The 19,170-nt window shown below is 45.0% G+C and overlaps 1 protein-coding gene across 1 annotated transcript; it reads left to right on the top strand.

Annotated features, from left to right (window-relative positions):
- The first annotated feature begins 1,101 nt into the window (after window positions 1-1,101).
- KCNG4 (potassium voltage-gated channel modifier subfamily G member 4) lies at window positions 1,102-17,949 on the top strand. The gene is made up of 3 exons (XM_063168111.1): window positions 1,102-1,401; window positions 2,219-3,018; window positions 15,583-17,949. Exons 2-3 carry the CDS (start codon window positions 2,269-2,271, stop codon window positions 16,366-16,368), a joined length of 1,536 nt encoding a protein of 511 aa, XP_063024181.1. The 5' UTR covers window positions 1,102-1,401; window positions 2,219-2,268; the 3' UTR covers window positions 16,369-17,949.
- The last annotated feature ends 1,221 nt before the right edge of the window (window positions 17,950-19,170 follow it).

Below are 19,170 nucleotides of genomic sequence, written 5' to 3'. Positions count from 1 at the left end.
TCTTGTGGGCACCTCATGGGCCTGGAGAGATGTGCCCCAAAAGCCCAATTAGCAAAGGCTTCCTGTCCCAGGCTGTGCCACAGCCTTGCTCAGAGCTGAGAAAAGCTGAGGAGCAGCAGCTCAGGGCCCCAGCAGCCCCTCACTCCTCGCAGGGGTGACCTGCACCTGCACTTTGTGCCCATCTCACTTCTCCTGGTGACCTTCACGCTCCCAGTGTGGCGCTTAAACCCCACAGATTCACACATTGCTCTGAAAACAGGATTCACCTCAGAGCCTGCTGGCTACAGACAGAGCCAAGGCTTTTTGGGGAGCCCCACAGGAGGGACCTGTCCACAGAACCCGACCCCAGGTTTCCTGCACCCTCTGACTGAGGCCAATTTGTGTGAAAGCAAGCAGAATTTGTGTGGAATCTGTGCCATCCCGACTGCAGAACCTAAAAGCATTACAGCAAGCTCAACTCCCTACAGCCACGCATGAGCAAAGCATGATAAGGTTTGGTAAGGTTGGATTAATGATAAGGTTTGATAAGGTTGGATTAATGATAAGGTCTGATTTCCCATCATCTGTAAAGAGCAAAGGAAAAAGTTCTTGGCTGTTGGAAAAGCACTGCAGATCTGGAAAAGAGACCTCTGCTTTACAAGCTAGAGGTCCTTTCTTTTATGGAAGGAAAGCATTTTCCTAACAGCCAAAGGAATGCTGAGGCACAGCATCCATGGACCCCACAAATTTCCCTTTCCATCCAGAGATATTAAAGAGCAAACCCCAGTTCTGAGAGGGATGCAGGTCATGCAAAGTGCTGCTGAAAAACTGAAGTGGTTTCTCCAGCCCAAGCGACTGTCGCATGACTATGATGGAAGGAGTTAATAGACACTGAAATTGTTTTATTAAGTAGATTTGCCAGAATTTACTGATTATCAAACCTCATTAGCCGGGGACTTGTACTCCATGTTCTTCCCCAGTTGCTGCCTGCTGGATACGGAGGGATGCTGGAGAGATTATTGCTAAGCCCTTCCCCCTTGCCTCTCCCCTCCTCTTCCAGGACCACATCGACAGTCCCGGGGGAGGAGAGGAGGGACAGGGAGAGGGCAGGGAGGAGAGGAGGGACAGGGAGAGGGCAGCATCCACCCGCTCTCCCTCAGCATCCTCCACCAGCACAGCCCAGGAGAGGATCTGCGGCTCAGGACACCTTCGGGAGGATCCCCTAGCACAACATATGTTACATCCACACGCACGGCTGCTTTCCCCTTCCAGGAAAGAGGAGAAGGAAGGAGAGGAAAGAGCTCCGGAGGGCTCCAGGGATTCTCCATGTGAGCGGAGCCGGACGATGCCCCCGGGAGCCGCTGCCGGGTGCGGCAGGTGAGCATCACCCGCGGGGCAGCCCCGCTCCCGCCTGCTCCGCCGGTAAGAAACTTTCCTCGCAGTTTGCGCTTCGCTGTCTTGGGGTAAAAAAATGGGTTTTTAATCTCTAGGGACTGTAGGCAAAACCAGGGGTTTGTCACTGAAAGCAGGAGAGGAGTGTTAAATTCTCCGAGGTGAGAAAACACTTTCTGCCTGCTTATAACAAAGTTTTCTCCGAGGTGGGCAAAGATGCCTCTCTAACTTCTCAGCAATTTGGCACGAGGTGGGGTTGACCAGAACAGTCACTGTTTAGACAGAATTTAAGGCATTTTTAATCCCTGCAATCCCCCCGAGAGGCAGAACGGGCGTGCAGCGAGAGCAGAGGAATCACGATGTGAGCAGTCCCGTTAAAGCAATTAGAACTTCGCATCCAGCTGATGGCAGGTAATTGCCCACTCTGTCGCTAATAACTATTAAGCAGCTTAGTTGAGTTAGCCCGTGGTTAGGGGTTTATAGAAATAAGAAAGCGAAGCGACAACGACCAGAAAATAAGGATAAAATAAGGATGTAACGGTGCCCAGACCTGCTCGCAGAGGAGCCCGAGGTGTTCCCGTTCGCATTTGCAGCTCCCGAGGCTCGGTGATAATTATGAATGAGGCTGGAGCCGCGCTCCGTGCCTGTGTTGCCAGACAACCAATGAGGCAGCAAAGCAAAGCTCATTCACGGGCTGCAGGCTTCGGGGAGAGGCACAGAGGTGACTTTTACTTACCAAACAGGCACTCATTGATTTCCTGATTGAGGAAAGTGGCTGGAGACACCTTTTCTCTGGCAGTAACCCCTGCTATGTTTTCTCCTCCTCCCTGTGTCCTCCGGCTGACAGATCCCCCTGCTCTGATGCCGCTCTGGATGTCCCGGTGAGAACTCTTAGAGATGCCTATTCTCTCCAGAGGCAGTGACCAAGACTATAGCAACATTAGCTACAACTCCTGCAATTCCTTGAGCCACTTGTTTCCCATCTGCGTGGAAACCCCTTCTGTCAAGGGGGTCCATTACCAGAGAGCCAGGAGGATTCACCACCCTGACCAAGTGTCTGCAGTCGACCTGAAGACAGAGATCATGATCAACGTTGGGGGCATCAAGTACCTGCTGCCTTGGAGTACTTTGGACGAGTTTCCCCTGACCAGACTGAGCAAACTGAAGCTTTGCAGCAGCTATGAAGAAATCATCCAGCTGTGTGACGATTACGACGAGGACACCCACGAGTTCTTCTTTGACAGGAACCCCAACGCTTTCGGGATGATCGTCAGCTTCCTCGCAGCAGGGAAGCTGATGCTCTTGAGAGACATGTGTGCCTTGTCTTTCCAGGAGGAGCTCAGGTACTGGGGCATTGAGGAATCCAACCTGGAGAACTGCTGCTTTCGGAAACTCTTCCAGAAGCTGCAGGAGCTGGCCGAGATCCGCAAAGAAGAGGAGCTCCGGAGGAGCAAGGAGGCTTCGTGTGTCTTGGATGAGAAAACCAGGTTCGGGCAGTTCATGAACAGGCTCAGAGATATGGTGGAAAATCCCCAGTCAGGACTGCCAGGCAAAGTCTTTGCTTGTCTCTCCATCCTCTTTGTGGCCACCACAGCTGTCAGCCTTTGCGTGAGCACAATGCCAGACTTGAGAGCTGAAGAAGACAGGGTAAGTCAGTCCTTCCTAACTGGTCTACCCACAGAACTGGGACAGAAAACACAGCTATGGCTCAAATTAGTTCCATCATGTTCGAGTGATATCATATTAAGAATAATGGGAACAAATATTATACTGATTTTTAGCTAGAATACAAGAAAGCTTTTGGACAGAGCAGATATTTCAGCTCTCCAGTATAGGGTGATTTTCCCTTCTTGAGAAGCAGCTGCCAGGGTAAGATTAAGTTGTTAGCACTGACTCTCAAACTGACATCGTGGAGTTTTCAAGATGCTTCACTCTCTATTTACAGGCAATCTTTCCTTTGGACACATTAGCTACAGAAATATTTTCCTCTGACATCTTTACTTTTAAAACAGCTGGGTGTCTTCCCTTGTGATAAAACTGTCAGATGCTTAAAGAGGGAGAAATATTCATTAATTTTTATATGTTACATTTCAGTAGTTGCATAAAGATTGAAGGATGAGAGGCAGATGAAGTATTTTTGCACATACTGATACATAAAAGCTGTGCCTCCAAAAAATCATAATTCCATGCTAAGAGAATTCTGTGTTTGCCCCATATATATGTACATAGTGTAGGAGCAATACCAAGCATTATCTGAACTGCTAACTGCACTTAAACCCTTCTCAAAAAACTCATCCACATTAATTCAGGGCAAATAAATCAAGCCTGTATCACACATGAAGGATCTTCTCTATAACATTACTGTAAATATTTCAGTATTTAAAAGATTTATTTTTGTAATAATAGACCAGAGGAAAAGTAAGAATCCAAAGTTATTTTAGATGTGGTAACGTCCAAATTCATCAAATAACCTTGACTAATCTCTGTAATGAATCCTGCACTTCATTTGCAAATTGCCCTTCCAAAAGTGCTGAGGAAATCTGTGTCAAATGAACCCCCTGCCCCAACCCCTGCTGTAAGACAAGACACTCCTCAGAGTGTCACATATTGATGAATAAAGTCATTTCTACATTTACAGCACAGCTTGGTGTGCACAAGACAAAAATCTGTGTTTATTTTACTGGTCAAAGCAGCCTTGTCATGGTTAAAACACATCCTGATATTTGATGTATTTGGATAAAACTGAGGACTGCACAGGAGGCTGAAATTTAAGATAATGTCCCGTTCCTTTTTAACCCCTTGAATATTAGTTTTCATTTGCTAAGGAAGGCTCCAGCCTGTCAGGAATAAGCCTGGTGCTCTTGCAGCCTTCCCCAGCTATTCTATTACTTTTTGGCTGAAAAAAGGAAAAACTGTTTTCACAGCAAAAGCTGTTAACACTCTTCCAATGCTTCTTCCAAGGAAGTATTTTAAATATAGAACATCCTTCTTCCAGCTCCATGTACAAACATTACAAACTCGGCTCCAGCAAGTGCTTCCTACTAACTTTGTTAATGGAAGTGCCTTTTTATCTTCATTTCCCAACCACTGCAGGAAAAGCTGTGATAAATAAATCCCATGTAAAGGGCCCAGCACATGAGCAGAGCTCTGCTGGATGTAAGGGGTTGTGTGTTTTAAAAAATAAATTACTGAGTTAGAAAGAAAAGCATGCTGAGGGTTATAAGTGTGTCTGGGAGCTGCAGTGAAGCTGCTGCTCCTGGATTTCCTATAAAACAAGGATGATATTACTACTTAGAGATTTCCATATATATCAGCACTTTAAAAACAAGCAAACTGCATTAAAACAAGCTCAAAAGATGGATTGTTGGAAGTGCAGGGGAGAAGATGAAGGATGAACTTGAGGAAAGGACCACATTTGTCCAAATGTTTGGAAACATTCCATAATTTACACTTACAGCACCAGCCCAATGCATTTTGTCATTGTGCCCCAGAATATAGAGTATTAAAAGTCCCTTTCTATGAATTATGTGATGTTCTGCCACAGGAAAAATAGGGGAATATATGAGACAAAATACTCATGCCTTGTGGAAAAGCAGAAAATCTGAACTACTGACAAGCAGTTTTGGCATCCCTTAAATTTCCATCCCTAAATTCTTAGCCTGCAACAACTAAGATTTTCTTACTGGCATCTCAAAAGAGCATTTTAACTAGAGCTGGACAAATAGCTCCATGAAGTTAATTGACTCCAATTAGGAGTTCTTGGCTGCAGCTGAGTCATACTTAGCAAAATCAACTCTCTGTTGATTTGTAACTCAGAGCAGACCTCAGAGAGTGATTCCAAGATGGGGCCACATTTACCAGCAACCTGAAACAAGCATGCAGGACCTGGAATTTTTGCTTTATGGCTGAACACAAAGATGATTCAATATCTGTTTGCTCAGTGACAGAAAACAGTCAAATTCCTTCACAAAGTTTCTGAACAACCTGAAATTCCACACCTGAATGCAAAGATTATTGTGAGGTTTAATCACTTTTGAGTTAAAGCTTGGCAAAAGCTCTGAGCTAAATTACTGCAAGGATCCATTTCCCAATGTCACTAACACTGGAAATTGAATTTATCCATATTAACCATTCTGAAAAACAGACAAAAAAAGGCTTTACCTCTGCTGCATGTGTACCACTCTAAGGTCTTGTTCCTCCTCACCACAGCCACATTAAGAGAATGAAAAGTGGCTGGACTCCAGCTCAGGATGGATCAGAGTAAAAAAAAAAAAAGCCAAGAAAAAAGGGAGGAAAAAATAAAGAAATAATGCAAGGTGACTTCCACTTGACTCTCTTGGCTCAGAGGCTGCTGATCCCACCCTGCAGGCACAGCAGAGCCCTGGTCCTGGCAGCAGCTGCTGAGCCAGGTCTGCTCAGAAGGGAGGAAAGAGCAGGCAGAAGAGCAGCCAGGAGTCCTCAGCGTGCTCGGGCAAGTGAAAACTCGGCTGTGTCTCCGCGAGAGGGATGGCAGGGAGCCAGGAGAGAGCATCTGCATCAGGGAAACCCAGTCACCCTGGCAACCAGAGGGGAGGGAAGGAGCCAGCGCCGGGGGCAGCGGAGGGGATGGATGGCAGGGGGAGCCTGGGGTCGGGCATGCAGCTGACAGAGAAATAAAGGAGGAGTTGTTATCACTGGCACACCCCAGAATGTGCCAAATGACGTTTAGGAGCCTCCTCATGAAAAAAAAAAAAAAAAACCCACCCAGATTTGGGCAAACATTTATATTATATATGGACATGATGGGAATGCCAACCCAGAGAGAACAGTCCCAGGTGAAGAGTGAGCAAAAAGTTCAGCAAAAACGTGGAGTAGTAAAGGAACAGCTCTGGTGAGATCAAATTTGAGTCTGACCATGAAATGAATATACAAAAGGTTTTGTTATTTGTGAGGCTAAGGAGAGAGGAGTCATAAGTAACAAGGTTATGTTAGTTAAGAATGAAACAACAGAATTATCACATTTACCAGTGGAAATATATCCTTGTCCATCGTATTTGCATCAGTTCTTTATGGAGCTGTTTTTACCAAACAGTTTTCACCAAACTGTCTTTAAAAACAGATTTAATATCATCAATGTGCAGTAATCAAAGCATGTAGAGAAAGGAAAAAAGGCATATTTAGAGGTGAGAAAATCTGATATTGATCTGAACAGGCAGCCTGAGAGAACTGCAAATCTGAACTGGAGACCAGGCACACAGGGTAGGAAAGCTGAAGTGACAAAATTCACCAGCGTTACCCTCGAATGAAGAAATTCAGATCATCCCACTAGAGACAGGACAGAAGTCCCATCAAAGCCCCCCAAAAGTCCCAGTCCTACATAAGAGTTACAATCAGGATCACTGAAACAGCCACTGCTCAGCACATCCAACCCAAAGGGAAAAACCATCATTACACCAGAAAACTCTGAGGTAAAACCACTGCAGAGGGGCCTGGAGAGGGAGAACACTTTGCAGTACTCTTGGGACTTTCCTTGGGATGAGATATTTCATTTAATGAGTCCCTAAAATTGACATCCTCTGGAGAAATGACTCAGCAGAAAGGCTCCAGCAAGGTCTGTCCTTCAGGAAGGCAGCAAATTAAGGTCAGGGGGGAGAAAACCCCCAGATATTTCCATTCCCTGACCCTGTTACTACTAATTCTTGCGTTTGCTCTTAACTGACTTGAAAAGCTTGGAATTGCTTTAGGTATTTCATAGGACTTAATGAAACAAAATCATCATAACCTACAACCACTGTTGTTTCACATGAAGGTTTTATCCTGAAACACAGAATACTCATTTTAAAAATCTTCTTTTCCTGGGATCATTTGATTATGTGAAAATCAAGTTCCTTTTAAGAGAATATGTTTCTAGTCTCTGGTTGCATTTAGAATCCAGAAAACAGAACAAATGAGGAGAACCCAGTACTTAACAAATAGAACCACTTTAAAATTATTTTTTATATTCTTCACCATTATTCTGGAGGCCCTGATTAGTTTTTTAATGCTTGATGTTGTTGAAGTTTTCTATATGATACTAAAGAATATTTGGCTTGCACACTGAGCGAAACTGTCAAGAAACAGGTTTTCTTTAAAATGGAATAATTTTACTTTATGAGGGAAAAACCCAATTTATTCACCTTACTATGAAGAGAAAGAAAATGTAATGCTCATTTAAAGTGTAAGACTATAAAGGCATATATGTACATGCCTATCTATAAATATACTGCTATTTACATATGACTTGAAATTACTTGGAACAAAATAAATCTGGATGTGCTTTGGCTTTATTGCATCTGCTCAAGCACTTTATTCTGGGTTCTTATCAGGTCACTTTCTGCAGACAATCCCTCTCTTAAATTGTCCAAGCATCCAGTGCAATTCTGATTTTTTTTTTCTGACCATTTTGATTAGCAAGGAAAGTAGGAAAATGTGCTTCACTGGAGGACCAAAACCTCCTGGTCTGGGTGTGCTCAGCAGAGTGAAACCCAGCTATTTATGTGCTTCATGGACTGAATTAGCTAAATTAATAATGACTGAAGAAAGGTTAAATAAGAAACCATTAAACAACAGAAATCAGAATATTCAAGCTTGGGTCTTTGATATATATTTATGAATTATTGCTTTATGATATATATTTATGAACTATTGCTTTATGGGATCTGCATTTTTTTGAGGCCAGAAACACCGGGAGCTTTGAGATGGAAATTTCACCATCATGTTAAGACCCTGATTTCAGAGTCCTACATAATCAGTGATCATTTCCCAGGCACTCATACTCAGAACTGCCCAATTCAGCACTGGGTCTGTTCTGTACAGCTCATTTTACTGAAACCCTGCTCTGCACAGCTCAAAGGGCACAGAGGGGGTTCAGCTCACTGCTGCCCATCTGTGCCCAGCTCACCCTCCCTGCCACACAAAATCAGTGTCTGCACAAACTCTGGCCCTCCAGGGAGGGGATGGATCCTGCCTGCCTTTCCAAAGCCAGTGTCCAGGGCTCAGGAAGCACAATTAGACATTATTTGTTTGCCTTATCTTCATCCTCTCTTGGCTGTGTCCCAGCAGTGCTGAGGCTCTGAGCTTTGCACGCCATCCTGGGGACCCCCAGCTGTTCCAGCTGTTCCAGCTGTTCTGCACTGGGCACTGCACCAACAGCTGTGCAGTGTGCCAGCACATGGCCCTCACTGGGAGCCAGGATTTCTTCCCCCTCCTGCTGCTTTCAGGACTGTAATCATTACAAAAACCTGTTCACTCCCCTCACCTGGCTCTCCTCAAGGTTTCAGCACAGGTGAGGGTTTAATAAATGAATAAATGAATAAATGTTCTTTGGGAAGATGGGTGCTGCTTTTCCATCTCAGGAAAACTCTGCTTGAAACTAATTTATCCTTCCCACAGTGTCAGCACCTCTCATTAGCACCAGCATCTCCCACTAAAACAGATTTAACCACCTTTGGAACCCCCTGTGCTCCAGAGTTACAATAAAAAGGAATTTCTTCTCTGAAGAATTTGCAATGCAGTGGGAAAAGAAAGAAAGAAAGAGTAACAGGCAAAGTGCTTTGACCAGCAGCAAAACTGTCAGGTTTTGGCTGTCCTTCCAAGTCCAGATAAATTCCTTGTCATTTTGACTATACTGCTCTGCACAGTTACAAATCTGTTAGACTCCTTACTAGAAAAACAAGAAAGATGTACTCTTTCACATCTTTCTGCTAACACCAACACTTTAGAGTCACCAACTGGTTTAAATCAAAACCAGATTCTTCAGATTGACTCTAACAGTGTCTGCAGACTAAAGCTTAAAAGTTAATTTTAACAATTTATTTTAGGTACACTTCAGCCCCAGAGGGGATAATTATTTGTTGGACACAGAGCATTAATTCCTTTCTCTGTTCTTTCTAATGTCCACGTTAATACAATACCAATATTAGTTCAGTTTCCTCAAATGCTGTAGTTGTGGTAATTGTTTTCCTAAGTCCAGGCTTCTTTCCCCTCAAGTAGAACAAGTGGGAACTCACTGTGTTCTCAGAATACACAGCACTGCTTTAACAAGCTCATCATTCCCTAAATCAGGTTAGAGTCTTTCTCAGCAGGCTGTAACCTTCTGATTTTATTGCATCAGGCTGAAACCATAAATCCAAGAGCTGATGTGATCCATAACACGGGGTTTTCAAGCTCTCCCTCCCCATGATTTGATTCAGCAGAGCGTGGTTTAATTATTCAAATAACAGCGTCAATGCGGCCGCAGTGATTCAGCACTACCTGCAGCACTGCAGCTGCATCCCAGGGCTCAGGTATGCAGGGAGCCCAGGCTGGCACCACATTTCCTAACCAAGGCAGCACTTCACAGCCAGAAGGGATTTCTGCCCTGTATCTGCTCATTTCCTGCAGCCAACAGGGTAAGAAAAGCTTGGAGCCAGCTGGGGAGCTCAGCTCCCTACACCCAGCTCTTGCTCTGCCCCTGCTCCTTCCCAACCCTTCTCCAGACTTCAGCCTCCCCTGTATCCCACTGCCTTGGCTCTGTGGGAAGAATCAAAACTTGTTTTTACACCATCCCATTAGTTTGTGTTTTTCACACAGAGGGAATTGCTCAGGGAGAAGCTCTAGAGCAGGATGCGCTGCCCAGCTGTGAGAAGTGCGAAAGGCTGGAAAACAGCCCCCACCCAGGAAATGGCAACCTTGGGCTTAGAGAGGGAAATTTCTGCTGGTTTTACTTTGAAATCCTGCACCTAGAGGGCTGGCTGGTTTTGGCCAAAGGGCCAGAAGGGATTTCTGCCCTGTATCTGTTCATTTCCTGCTGCCAACGGGGTAAGAACACATTGGAGCCAGCTGGGGAGCTCAGCTCCCTACACCCAGCTCTTGCTCTGCCTCTGCTCCTTCCCAACCATTCTCTAGACTTGCAGCCTCCCCTGTATTCCACTGCCTTGGCTCTGTGGGAAGAACCAAAGCTTGTTTTCACACCATCCCATTAGTTTGTGTTTTTCACACAGAGGGAGAAGCTCTAGAGCAGGATGAACTGCCCAGGTGTGAGAAGTGCAAAAGGTTGGAAATGTCAACCTTGGGCTTAGAGAGGGAAATTTCTGCTGGTTTTACTTTGAAATCCTGCACCTAGAGGGCTGGCTGGTTTTGGCTAAAGGGCCAGGCTGCAGGAAGAGCAGTCCTGCTGGGATAAGTGCTGGACAGCACAGGCTGGCAGAAGGCAGGGCAGGAGCTGCAGGACAGGCTGATCCCATCTGCTGCCTCTCTGGTGGACCCTGGCCTCTGTCCACAGAGCAGTGTGTGCATCACAGGAAGCATCTGAGCAGCAGCTTGGCTGTGCCAAACAAAACCTGCCCCTGCCAGGATAAATTTAGCAGATGTGAACCATGACCTTGCAACAGCCACGGAGCCAGGCACGCTCCTGGTGTGAACGGTGACATTCTGTCTGCCCTTCCACTGCAGAGGGGTGAGAAGATGCAGGTCCTGTGCTCAGGGAAACTCCTCTAGGACTCAATAGGATGGAGCAGGTGCTCTCTGGGCTCCTTTCCTGCCTGGTTCTGGCTCCATTGGGTGTGGGTCACTGAGCAGAGGGCAGCCTTTCCTCAGGAGCAATCCCTGCTAGGAGCAGGGCTCAGATCCCTTCAGCCCTTGTCATTTGTTTGAGGATGATGATGAGCCAGCTGCTTCCCACAAACATGCCCTGGGAATAACAGTGTTTGCATACAGGGGTTCTGTTATGCCTTCTAGGTGGGTTCAAGGACTTTAGTCAGCTTGGCTTCATAAATAACACGAGATTCCTTTCTCACCAGTGTGCTGTGTAAGCAGCACATACACCTTGTGCTGAGGTACACATTGATTTCCACTCCAAAGCTCTGGAAATATGGCATGATTCTGAAATAATCCAGATACTGATCAAGCTGTGCTTATTAGCAAAATGCTCCACAAACATTGGAGAAACTTTTGCTATTTAGCCTGGGAATAGATCACTTGACACAATAGATCACTTACAATTTAACTTGGGAATAGATCATTTGACACAATGGATTATTTGCTATTTGACTTGGGAACAGATCATTTGACACAATGGATTATTTGCTATTTAACCTGGGAATAGATCATTTGACGAAAGAAACACTTGGAATGTGACACCACCCTGAGCAGAGCTCCCTGGCAAGCACAGGAAGGAGATCACAGGAAATCCTGTAGTTTTGCTTGTTTTACCTCCTAGGCCTGTTTATAGATTGTGGGAAATCCCAAATTACATAGCACAGAAAACAGACCCAGACTGCTGCCAATAAACTTCCACTTAGAGTCAATCACACCCAGGGCAGAAAGCTGGTATCTGTCCAATTGTATCCTCACACAGCTGCAGCACTGCTCTCCCAGCATAATGGGAATAACAGGATTTCTTTCCTGATTGTACTTCAGATTAAGGGGGAATCAAGGGTAAATACCCACTGCAAAAGGTATTGGGGTAAATCTCTGGCAGCAGGAAACTCATTGGTGGATCAGGTAATGACTCAGAACAAGTTTTCCAAAGCATATTTTAATTGTCAATTGTCTTAAGAGAGCAAAAAGGGGAGACACAAAATGATCAGCACAGAGCAGAGCCTGAAGGAACAAGAGGAGTTCCTTGGTGGTGTCTTACAGTTATTCAGTAATAATCAAGTTTTTCCTTGTCTACATCAAAAAAAAAAAAAAAAAAGTGAGCAGCATCTGGAAACCAGCATGGATAGATGAGGGATATATTCTGCAGGGGAAATTCTGATTCAGTCTCCCTGGGCATAACTGAAATTATTGATGCATGTAAAGATATTATTTTCACTAGATGAGATTTATACCTGTTGTAAGTTAGGCTACTGCTGCATAACCCTGGGATCTGATTCTGTTTGTTATCCTAGATGTCATTACACTTTAATTAACGTTTCCTGGCAAACCAATAGGCTGGGAAATTTATCTCTTTTTATCTTGTGAGTGGCACATATCTCAAGCACATTTGGCTGGAATTCACAATTAGTGAATAAATTGCCTTTTTGCTGCTCCATCCCTGGAAGTATCCAAGGCCAGGTTGGACAGGGCTTGGAGCAACCTGGTTTAAGGGTTTTAAATGGATTTAAGGTCCCTTCTACCCAAACCACTCTGGGATTCTGTGAGTGGAAATCAGAAACCAGGAGGGTTCCCCTGGGCACTTTTTTCCTCTGGCTGTTGAGGGAACTGGGTTAACTGCACTCAGTACTGCTCTTCTTCTCTTTTATTATGAACCTACCTTCTTTTTTTTCCTGTTTAAAGAGAATTTAACGGAAATATCCTAAAATGAGCAATCTCACTGTAACACCATAAACTCCAGCACATAAGAGAACATGGGAAATAAGCCACTGTCTTATACACCAGAAGGGGATAATCAAAAGGAAGCTTGAATTTTTTTACTATCTCTGGTGGTAGAGGAGTTTGAAACAACTCCTTTGCTTCTTTGAGGTAGTTTATAAATCTAAGAAACCACTCAATATTTCAGACACCAGACTCAATATATATCTTTTTACACACAAAATATTGTTTCATTCATTGCTGAGCCAAATGCTCATTTCATACAGAAGATCAATACCAGGCACTCATTTTATTACATTTATATCACAGGTTGTAGAATTTCTGCTGGAGGCAAGTTCCATAAATCCTGATAAATTCTTGGATTGTTGAAAAGCAAATCTGCAGGATGAATAAAGTATGAAGACTCACATACTCACTGCTGGGCCTGTCATAACTGCTCTCCCATCAAAGTCAGAGACAGGATGAGTAGAGATTGATGTCAGATGGTTTGGTTGAAAAAGCCCTCCCAAAATATGCTGTGGTCAGTTCTAAATAAAACCTCATCTTCCCCTCTTGCTCAGGGTAAGCACCACCCCAGCTTGGAGCTTTTAGAGCTCCCACTCCACCGTGAGCAAAACTGCAGCAGGAGGAGAAGGAGCTCAGTGAAAATTTCACTCAAAGATCTGGAAATAAAACCCCAGAATTCTCTAGTTGATGGTAAGGTCAAGGGAGGGAGTTTTTTGTGGTTTGTGGTGGCAGGTGTTGAGCATTAGAATATCCAAATGTGACTGGTTTGTTCAGAAAGAGGAATTGTGCAGAAGTTGTTAGGGCAGAGAGATTTCTTTATCATTTAGGCAAAATGGCTTTCATGGATCAGAGTATTTGGGCCATACTGAAAGTAACTAATGGGAATGTGGTGGCAAAAAAAAATTTTGAAATCTCCCACTGACACAGGAGCATCAGTATTTTGGTGAGAACAGAACTTTGAAGTCAGAGTGTTCTGCCTGCTCTTTGGACAACAGTTCTGAGAGCAACATAAAACACTGAGCTGTAAAAATCCTCAAAACTACTGGGAGAAACAGAAATTGGCTTTGGTGCTTGATATTTCCTTCCCTACCCCCTCTTATTTCAATATTTGCTGCTTTTGACCAGGGTATTCAAAAGGAGGAAGAATGTTTGAAGTGACTGACATTAGAGAGGGATATTCTATATAAATCAAGTCAGGTGCATTCCATAATATATACAAATGTTCCTATTATATAAAACGTTCACATGCAAACTCTTGGGATGAAATCCATCTCCCCATGTGAAGGCAATGAGCATGTTCTCATTATGCTGACAGCATAAATTGCCTTCAGTAAGTAAATATAAATTTCCATAGGGAATACTGAAGTTACTGAGGGTGGCAAGAATTAAAAATCTCCCAAGCAGTCTCTACATTGCTACACCTTGAAATTTCATGCTCAGTTCAAATGCCTACATCTTAATGGTTAAACCTTCCAGGTTTAACAAACCAGCAAGTTTTAACCAGGTTAAATAAAATTTCTTGTATTTCCTAAGGAAGGAATAGGGAAAACCCCATGATGATCTGAGAGCAATGTCACCTGCAAATGTCTAAAGGCAAATAAATAACAGATGTACTGGAAATTCAGCCCAGCTAACAAAAAATTAAATAAATCTTGATGGGAGCAATGAATAATTCAGAGGCCCCATCACTGGGGTGACCAGAGGCAGGTTTGCAGAGTCCAGGCTGCTTTGTACAAATAATTCAGGGCTCAGAGAGAGTGAGCACTGCACAACACAACTGCTGATTGCAGGCAATCTCATCAAGCCCAGTCAGCAGCTCTGCAAACATCAGCATGCTCCAGCCCTGACTGCAAATGGAGCCACAGCCTGACCCTGCATGCAGAGTCCTGGCAGGGCTGATGAAGCTTCTGTGGTGTTTCATTTTAGGGGTAAAATATGAACTCAGCAGCTTACTGTGCAGAAAGGAGAAATCCCCAAATGCTGCTACAGAGCTAAATTGTTCTGAGGGTTGGGCAGGGTAAAACTCACTCCTGAGGGGGAACCTCTGCTGGCCAATTCTGTAACACAAAAAGACTTGTTACTCCCAAGTGCAGCAGAAAGTGGGAAATATTGGGTGTTGTTAAAAGTCTGCCGTGATTCCATTTTCTTCATGTGGGAAAAGCCAATATTTCATTCACACAACTCATTTTATACAGTTTTTACAGACCTCGTGGGCAACTTTAATTTGTTGATAACTTTCTTGTCAATTACTGTATTGGTTAGTAAAAGGTATTTTCCTTGTCCATCAAATCTCTCTATTCTTGAATTGTTTACATATTTTCTTCACTGATTCTCATGGGACAGATCCTATTGTTTATACAGGCGCACTTGTTTTTCACCCTAGAAATAGATGGTTGTGTTAAAGAACTCTCATTTTCAAGATGTTTTCACATGAGAACTTGCAAAGTACTTAGCTACATTTAGAAGTGACAGGCCAGCTATTAATTTAATAGGGCATGCCTGATTTTATGAGGCCTCTCTTTTATAATTTTTTCTACCTGTCTGTGACATTCAGGACTTACAGCCTACATGCCAGGACTTTATACATAGATGGGTTTCATTCTAGTAGTTGGAAGAAGCAACAGGGTAAAATGAAGCAGGTAGACCTCATGGCCTACCTGACAATGAGGCCTGACCATGACCAATGAGGCAAATGAGCTGTTTGTTCAGCTATTTTGTGTGCTCAATATTCTCTGTGGAACTGAAGGACAGCTGCCACACTACCTGTGAGCTGGTTTTGTTTATCTCTGCTGCCAGTGACTCAGGCAGATCCATATTGCCTCTCCCTCAGCGTTTTTGGATGCCGGCTCACAGACTGTTCTTTTGTTTATTTCCCTCTCTGTTTTGTGGCAGGGTGAGTGTTCCCAGAAGTGCTATTACATCTTCGTCATCGAGACCATCTGCGTGGCTTGGTTCTCCCTGGAGTTCTGCCTCCGCTTCATCCAGGCCAGGAGCAAGTGTCAGTTCTTCAAAGGACCCCTGAACATCATCGACTTCTTGGCCATTTCCCCTTACTACGCCTCCCTCATCTTCTCTGAGGACGACTCCAGCGAGGAGGAGGACAGGCCGAGCAGCAACACGTACCTGGAGAAGGTGGGCCTGGTGCTACGGGTTTTACGTGCCTTGAGGATCCTGTACGTCATGCGCCTTGCCCGCCACTCGCTGGGCCTGCAGACCCTGGGCCTCACCGTGCGCAAGTGCACGCGGGAGTTCGGGCTGCTGCTGCTCTTCCTGTGCGTGGCCGTCACCCTCTTCTCCCCCCTGGTGTACCTGGCTGAGAATGAGTCAGGCAGGGTGCTGGAATTCACCAGCATCCCCGCCTCCTACTGGTGGGCCATCATCTCCATGACCACTGTGGGCTACGGGGACATGGTGCCACGGAGCGTGCCGGGCCAGATGGTGGCTCTGAGCAGCATCCTCAGCGGGATCCTCATCATGTCCTTCCCCGCCACCTCCATATTCCACACCTTCTCCCACTCCTACTCCGAGCTGCGCAAGGAGCACGAGCGGTTGCAGTCGCGGCTGAGCCGAGCCAAGAGCGCCAACCGCGCTGGGGAAAGTGACACCTTCAACGAGACGGACAGCCTGATCCTGGAGGGACAGGCCTCCCCCATCAAATACATCTACACAGGGAACTGAGCCTGGAGACCATATCAAACACATCTGCACAGGGAACTGGGCCTGGTGTTCTCCTCAAACACATCTACATGGGGAACTGGACCAGGCCTGCCCCATCAAATACATCTACATGGGAAACTGAGCCTGGGACCACATCAAATACATCTGCACAGGGAAACTGAGCTGGGAACCACATCAAATATAGCTGCACAGAGACCTACCTGGGCCTGGAGATCCCATCAAATATATCTACACAGGGAACTGAGCCTGGAGACCATATCAAACACCCCTACACAGGGAACTGGGCCTGGTATCCCCATCAAACACATCTACACAGGGACCTGGGCTTGGAGACCCCATCAAACACATCTACATGGGGACCTGGGCCTGGAGACCCCATCAAACACATCTACACATGGACCTGGGCCTGGAGACCCCATCAAACACATCTACACATGGACCTGGGCCTGGAGACCCCATCAAACACATCTACACGGGGACCTGGGCCTGGAGACCCCATCAAACACATCTACATAGTGACCTGGGCCATCTACACAGTGACTTGGGCCTGGAGACTACATCAAACACATCTACATGGGGACCTGGGCCTGATATCCCCCTCAAACAGATCTACACAGGAACCTGGGCCAGGCCTCCCCCATCAAACACATCTCTACAGGGACCTGGGCCTGGTATCCCCCATCAAACACATCTACACAGGTTAGTGAGCCTAGTACCCATAACAAATACATCTACACAGGGAACTGAGCCTGAAACCACATCAAACATCTCTACACGGGGACCTGGGCCTGGAGACACCATCAAACACATCTACACAGGGGTCTGAGCCTGGTCTGGGCCGTTCCCAAGACCACAGACAGAAATGTGCGCATGTGTACATCAGCAAAACACACAAAGCAAAACAACAGCACAGGTTACAGTGCTGTCCTCTCTCCTGGCATAGGTATAAGCAGCAGCCAACCCAACAAAGCCAGCTCCAAAAAATCCCCGTGGAGCTGGAGGTTGGAAGAATGTAAAAAAGCCAGAGTTTATTCAGTGATAAATGCTCATTCTTCTCTATGACTACTAAGAATAAACTTTGTCTCTACCACTCATGCATCTTGCTGAATACCTAACACTGAATGAGTAACAAACAAACCAGCTTCTGTTGGCACAAACACACTTGTTATTTCATTTGCCTTTGAGTTTCCAGTGTTCTTGCAATGAATTTCCTGAGCCAGGCGTTAGGACACATTCTTTCAGGGCTACACACCAGTGTGGTTATCCACAGCTCATCCACCAGGCATACAGACACAAATCCAAATTCTGTATTTAAAGCCAGTAACAAGCTTAAAATAAAAATAAAACTGCTGTATGCGACAGCTTTCAAAGTTTGCCTGTAGCCAGATGATCAATCTGTACCTAACAAATTGCACTGCTTTGTATAAAACACTGTTTGCAAGAGCATTTGCTTGAAATGCAGTTGTGGTCTGCAGACTGTAAACATATCATACTAGACAGCAAAAGTCTTCAAACTTCTTTTTCATATAATTATTTAAAATAAAAATGAGAAATTAAAAAAAAAAAAAAAAGCCCAAGCTTACTGACCATATCAAAAAAGCCTTGGTGTTATGTTTTGTGTTGAATGGTGATGGTTTCTCTGGAAGAAAGATAAAAAATAGGCTTGTAGAAAATGTGAAAATTGGCTTCTGAAAATGTGAAAATTCTTCTTCTAAGAAGACTCCAAAGGTTTAAATAGTGAAGAATAAGGGGAATGACTGCCAGAGAGGCAATGGGAGTCATTTTCTGATGGAAATGGAAGATGCCCCTTTTGGGACAGCAAGAAGGAATCAACAGGGCTTTGCAGAGGTCAGCAATGCTCCTTTAAGGACAGAATGGATGGTTATGTACAATTTGAGCCTTTGGATGGTGTGAAGGTGCTCAGTGAGTTCCATGCAGGTCCCAGAGGCCAGGTGTGCACACACCTGAGTGTTCATGGCCCCAGTGAGAGCCCCCCTGATCCCCAACAGGGCTCTGACACCCTGAATTTCGGCAATGTATTTAAACATTGAGATTAAGCAAGGCCTAAATTAGTTTTTAATCAGATTCCCAGCTTTCATTACTCCATTTTCTTAAAACTTGCCAAGGTCCCCATGTCCTTGTGATGGGGCAGAGCTCAGTGAGTGAACATTCCCCAGGGCCAGCTTTGGGCAGGGACCCCTCCTGCCCAGCCTGGGGACACCTTCAGGCACTGCCACATCTTCCAGCTGGACATGAAACCCAGCCTTCTGCAGGAGCTGCTCCCCTCCCTCCTGCACAGCTGGAGTGGAGAAAAGCACAGTTGTTGGCACCACTGGCATGGCGTGACTGGAATTAATCTCTTGGGTTTATCTTGCTATTGACCTTATGATTCAAAGCAGAGAAACTGCAGGGGATTATTCAGGGGGATGTTCCAACAAGAGGAACATGTTGGCTTTAGATGACAGGCATTTACATTTGTCCCATTAAATATGCAATTTCTGCTGGTTTATGCATAGGTCCATCTGATTTTTTATTTTTCACAATTTTTTTTTTCTGGCAATTCTCTACAGTGGGTCCAGTGAGATGATAAATCAGACAAAATCCTGGTCTGGACTATGAAGCAAACCTCTCCAGGGTCCTGTGCATGGTGATTCACCTGCATTTCTCTGGAGATTCTGCCCCTCTGGCCTGGCAGTGCCAAATCCAGTGCTAGCTCCTGACCACTGGTGGCTGCTGGGACACAGAAAGTGATGCAGAATTGCTGAAGCCTTAAAAAAAAAAAAAAAAAAAAAACAAAAAACC

This window comes from Melospiza melodia, chromosome 13, assembly GCF_035770615.1.
Source record: "Melospiza melodia melodia isolate bMelMel2 chromosome 13, bMelMel2.pri, whole genome shotgun sequence".
NCBI lineage: Eukaryota > Metazoa > Chordata > Aves > Passeriformes > Passerellidae > Melospiza > Melospiza melodia.
The sequence above is the reverse complement of the archived record's forward strand: the minus strand, read 5'-3'. Positions and strand labels throughout refer to the sequence as shown.

Excerpts from the sequence above, each read along its gene's own strand:
- KCNG4 (XM_063168111.1), top strand. The coding sequence starts at position 2,269 with ATGCCTATTCTCTCCAGAGGCAGTGACCAAGACTATAGCAACATTAGC. Across the intron at positions 3,019-15,582 it reads TGAGAGCTGAAGAAGACAGG|GGTGAGTGTTCCCAGAAGTG; the intron begins GTAAGTCAGTCC and ends GTTTTGTGGCAG.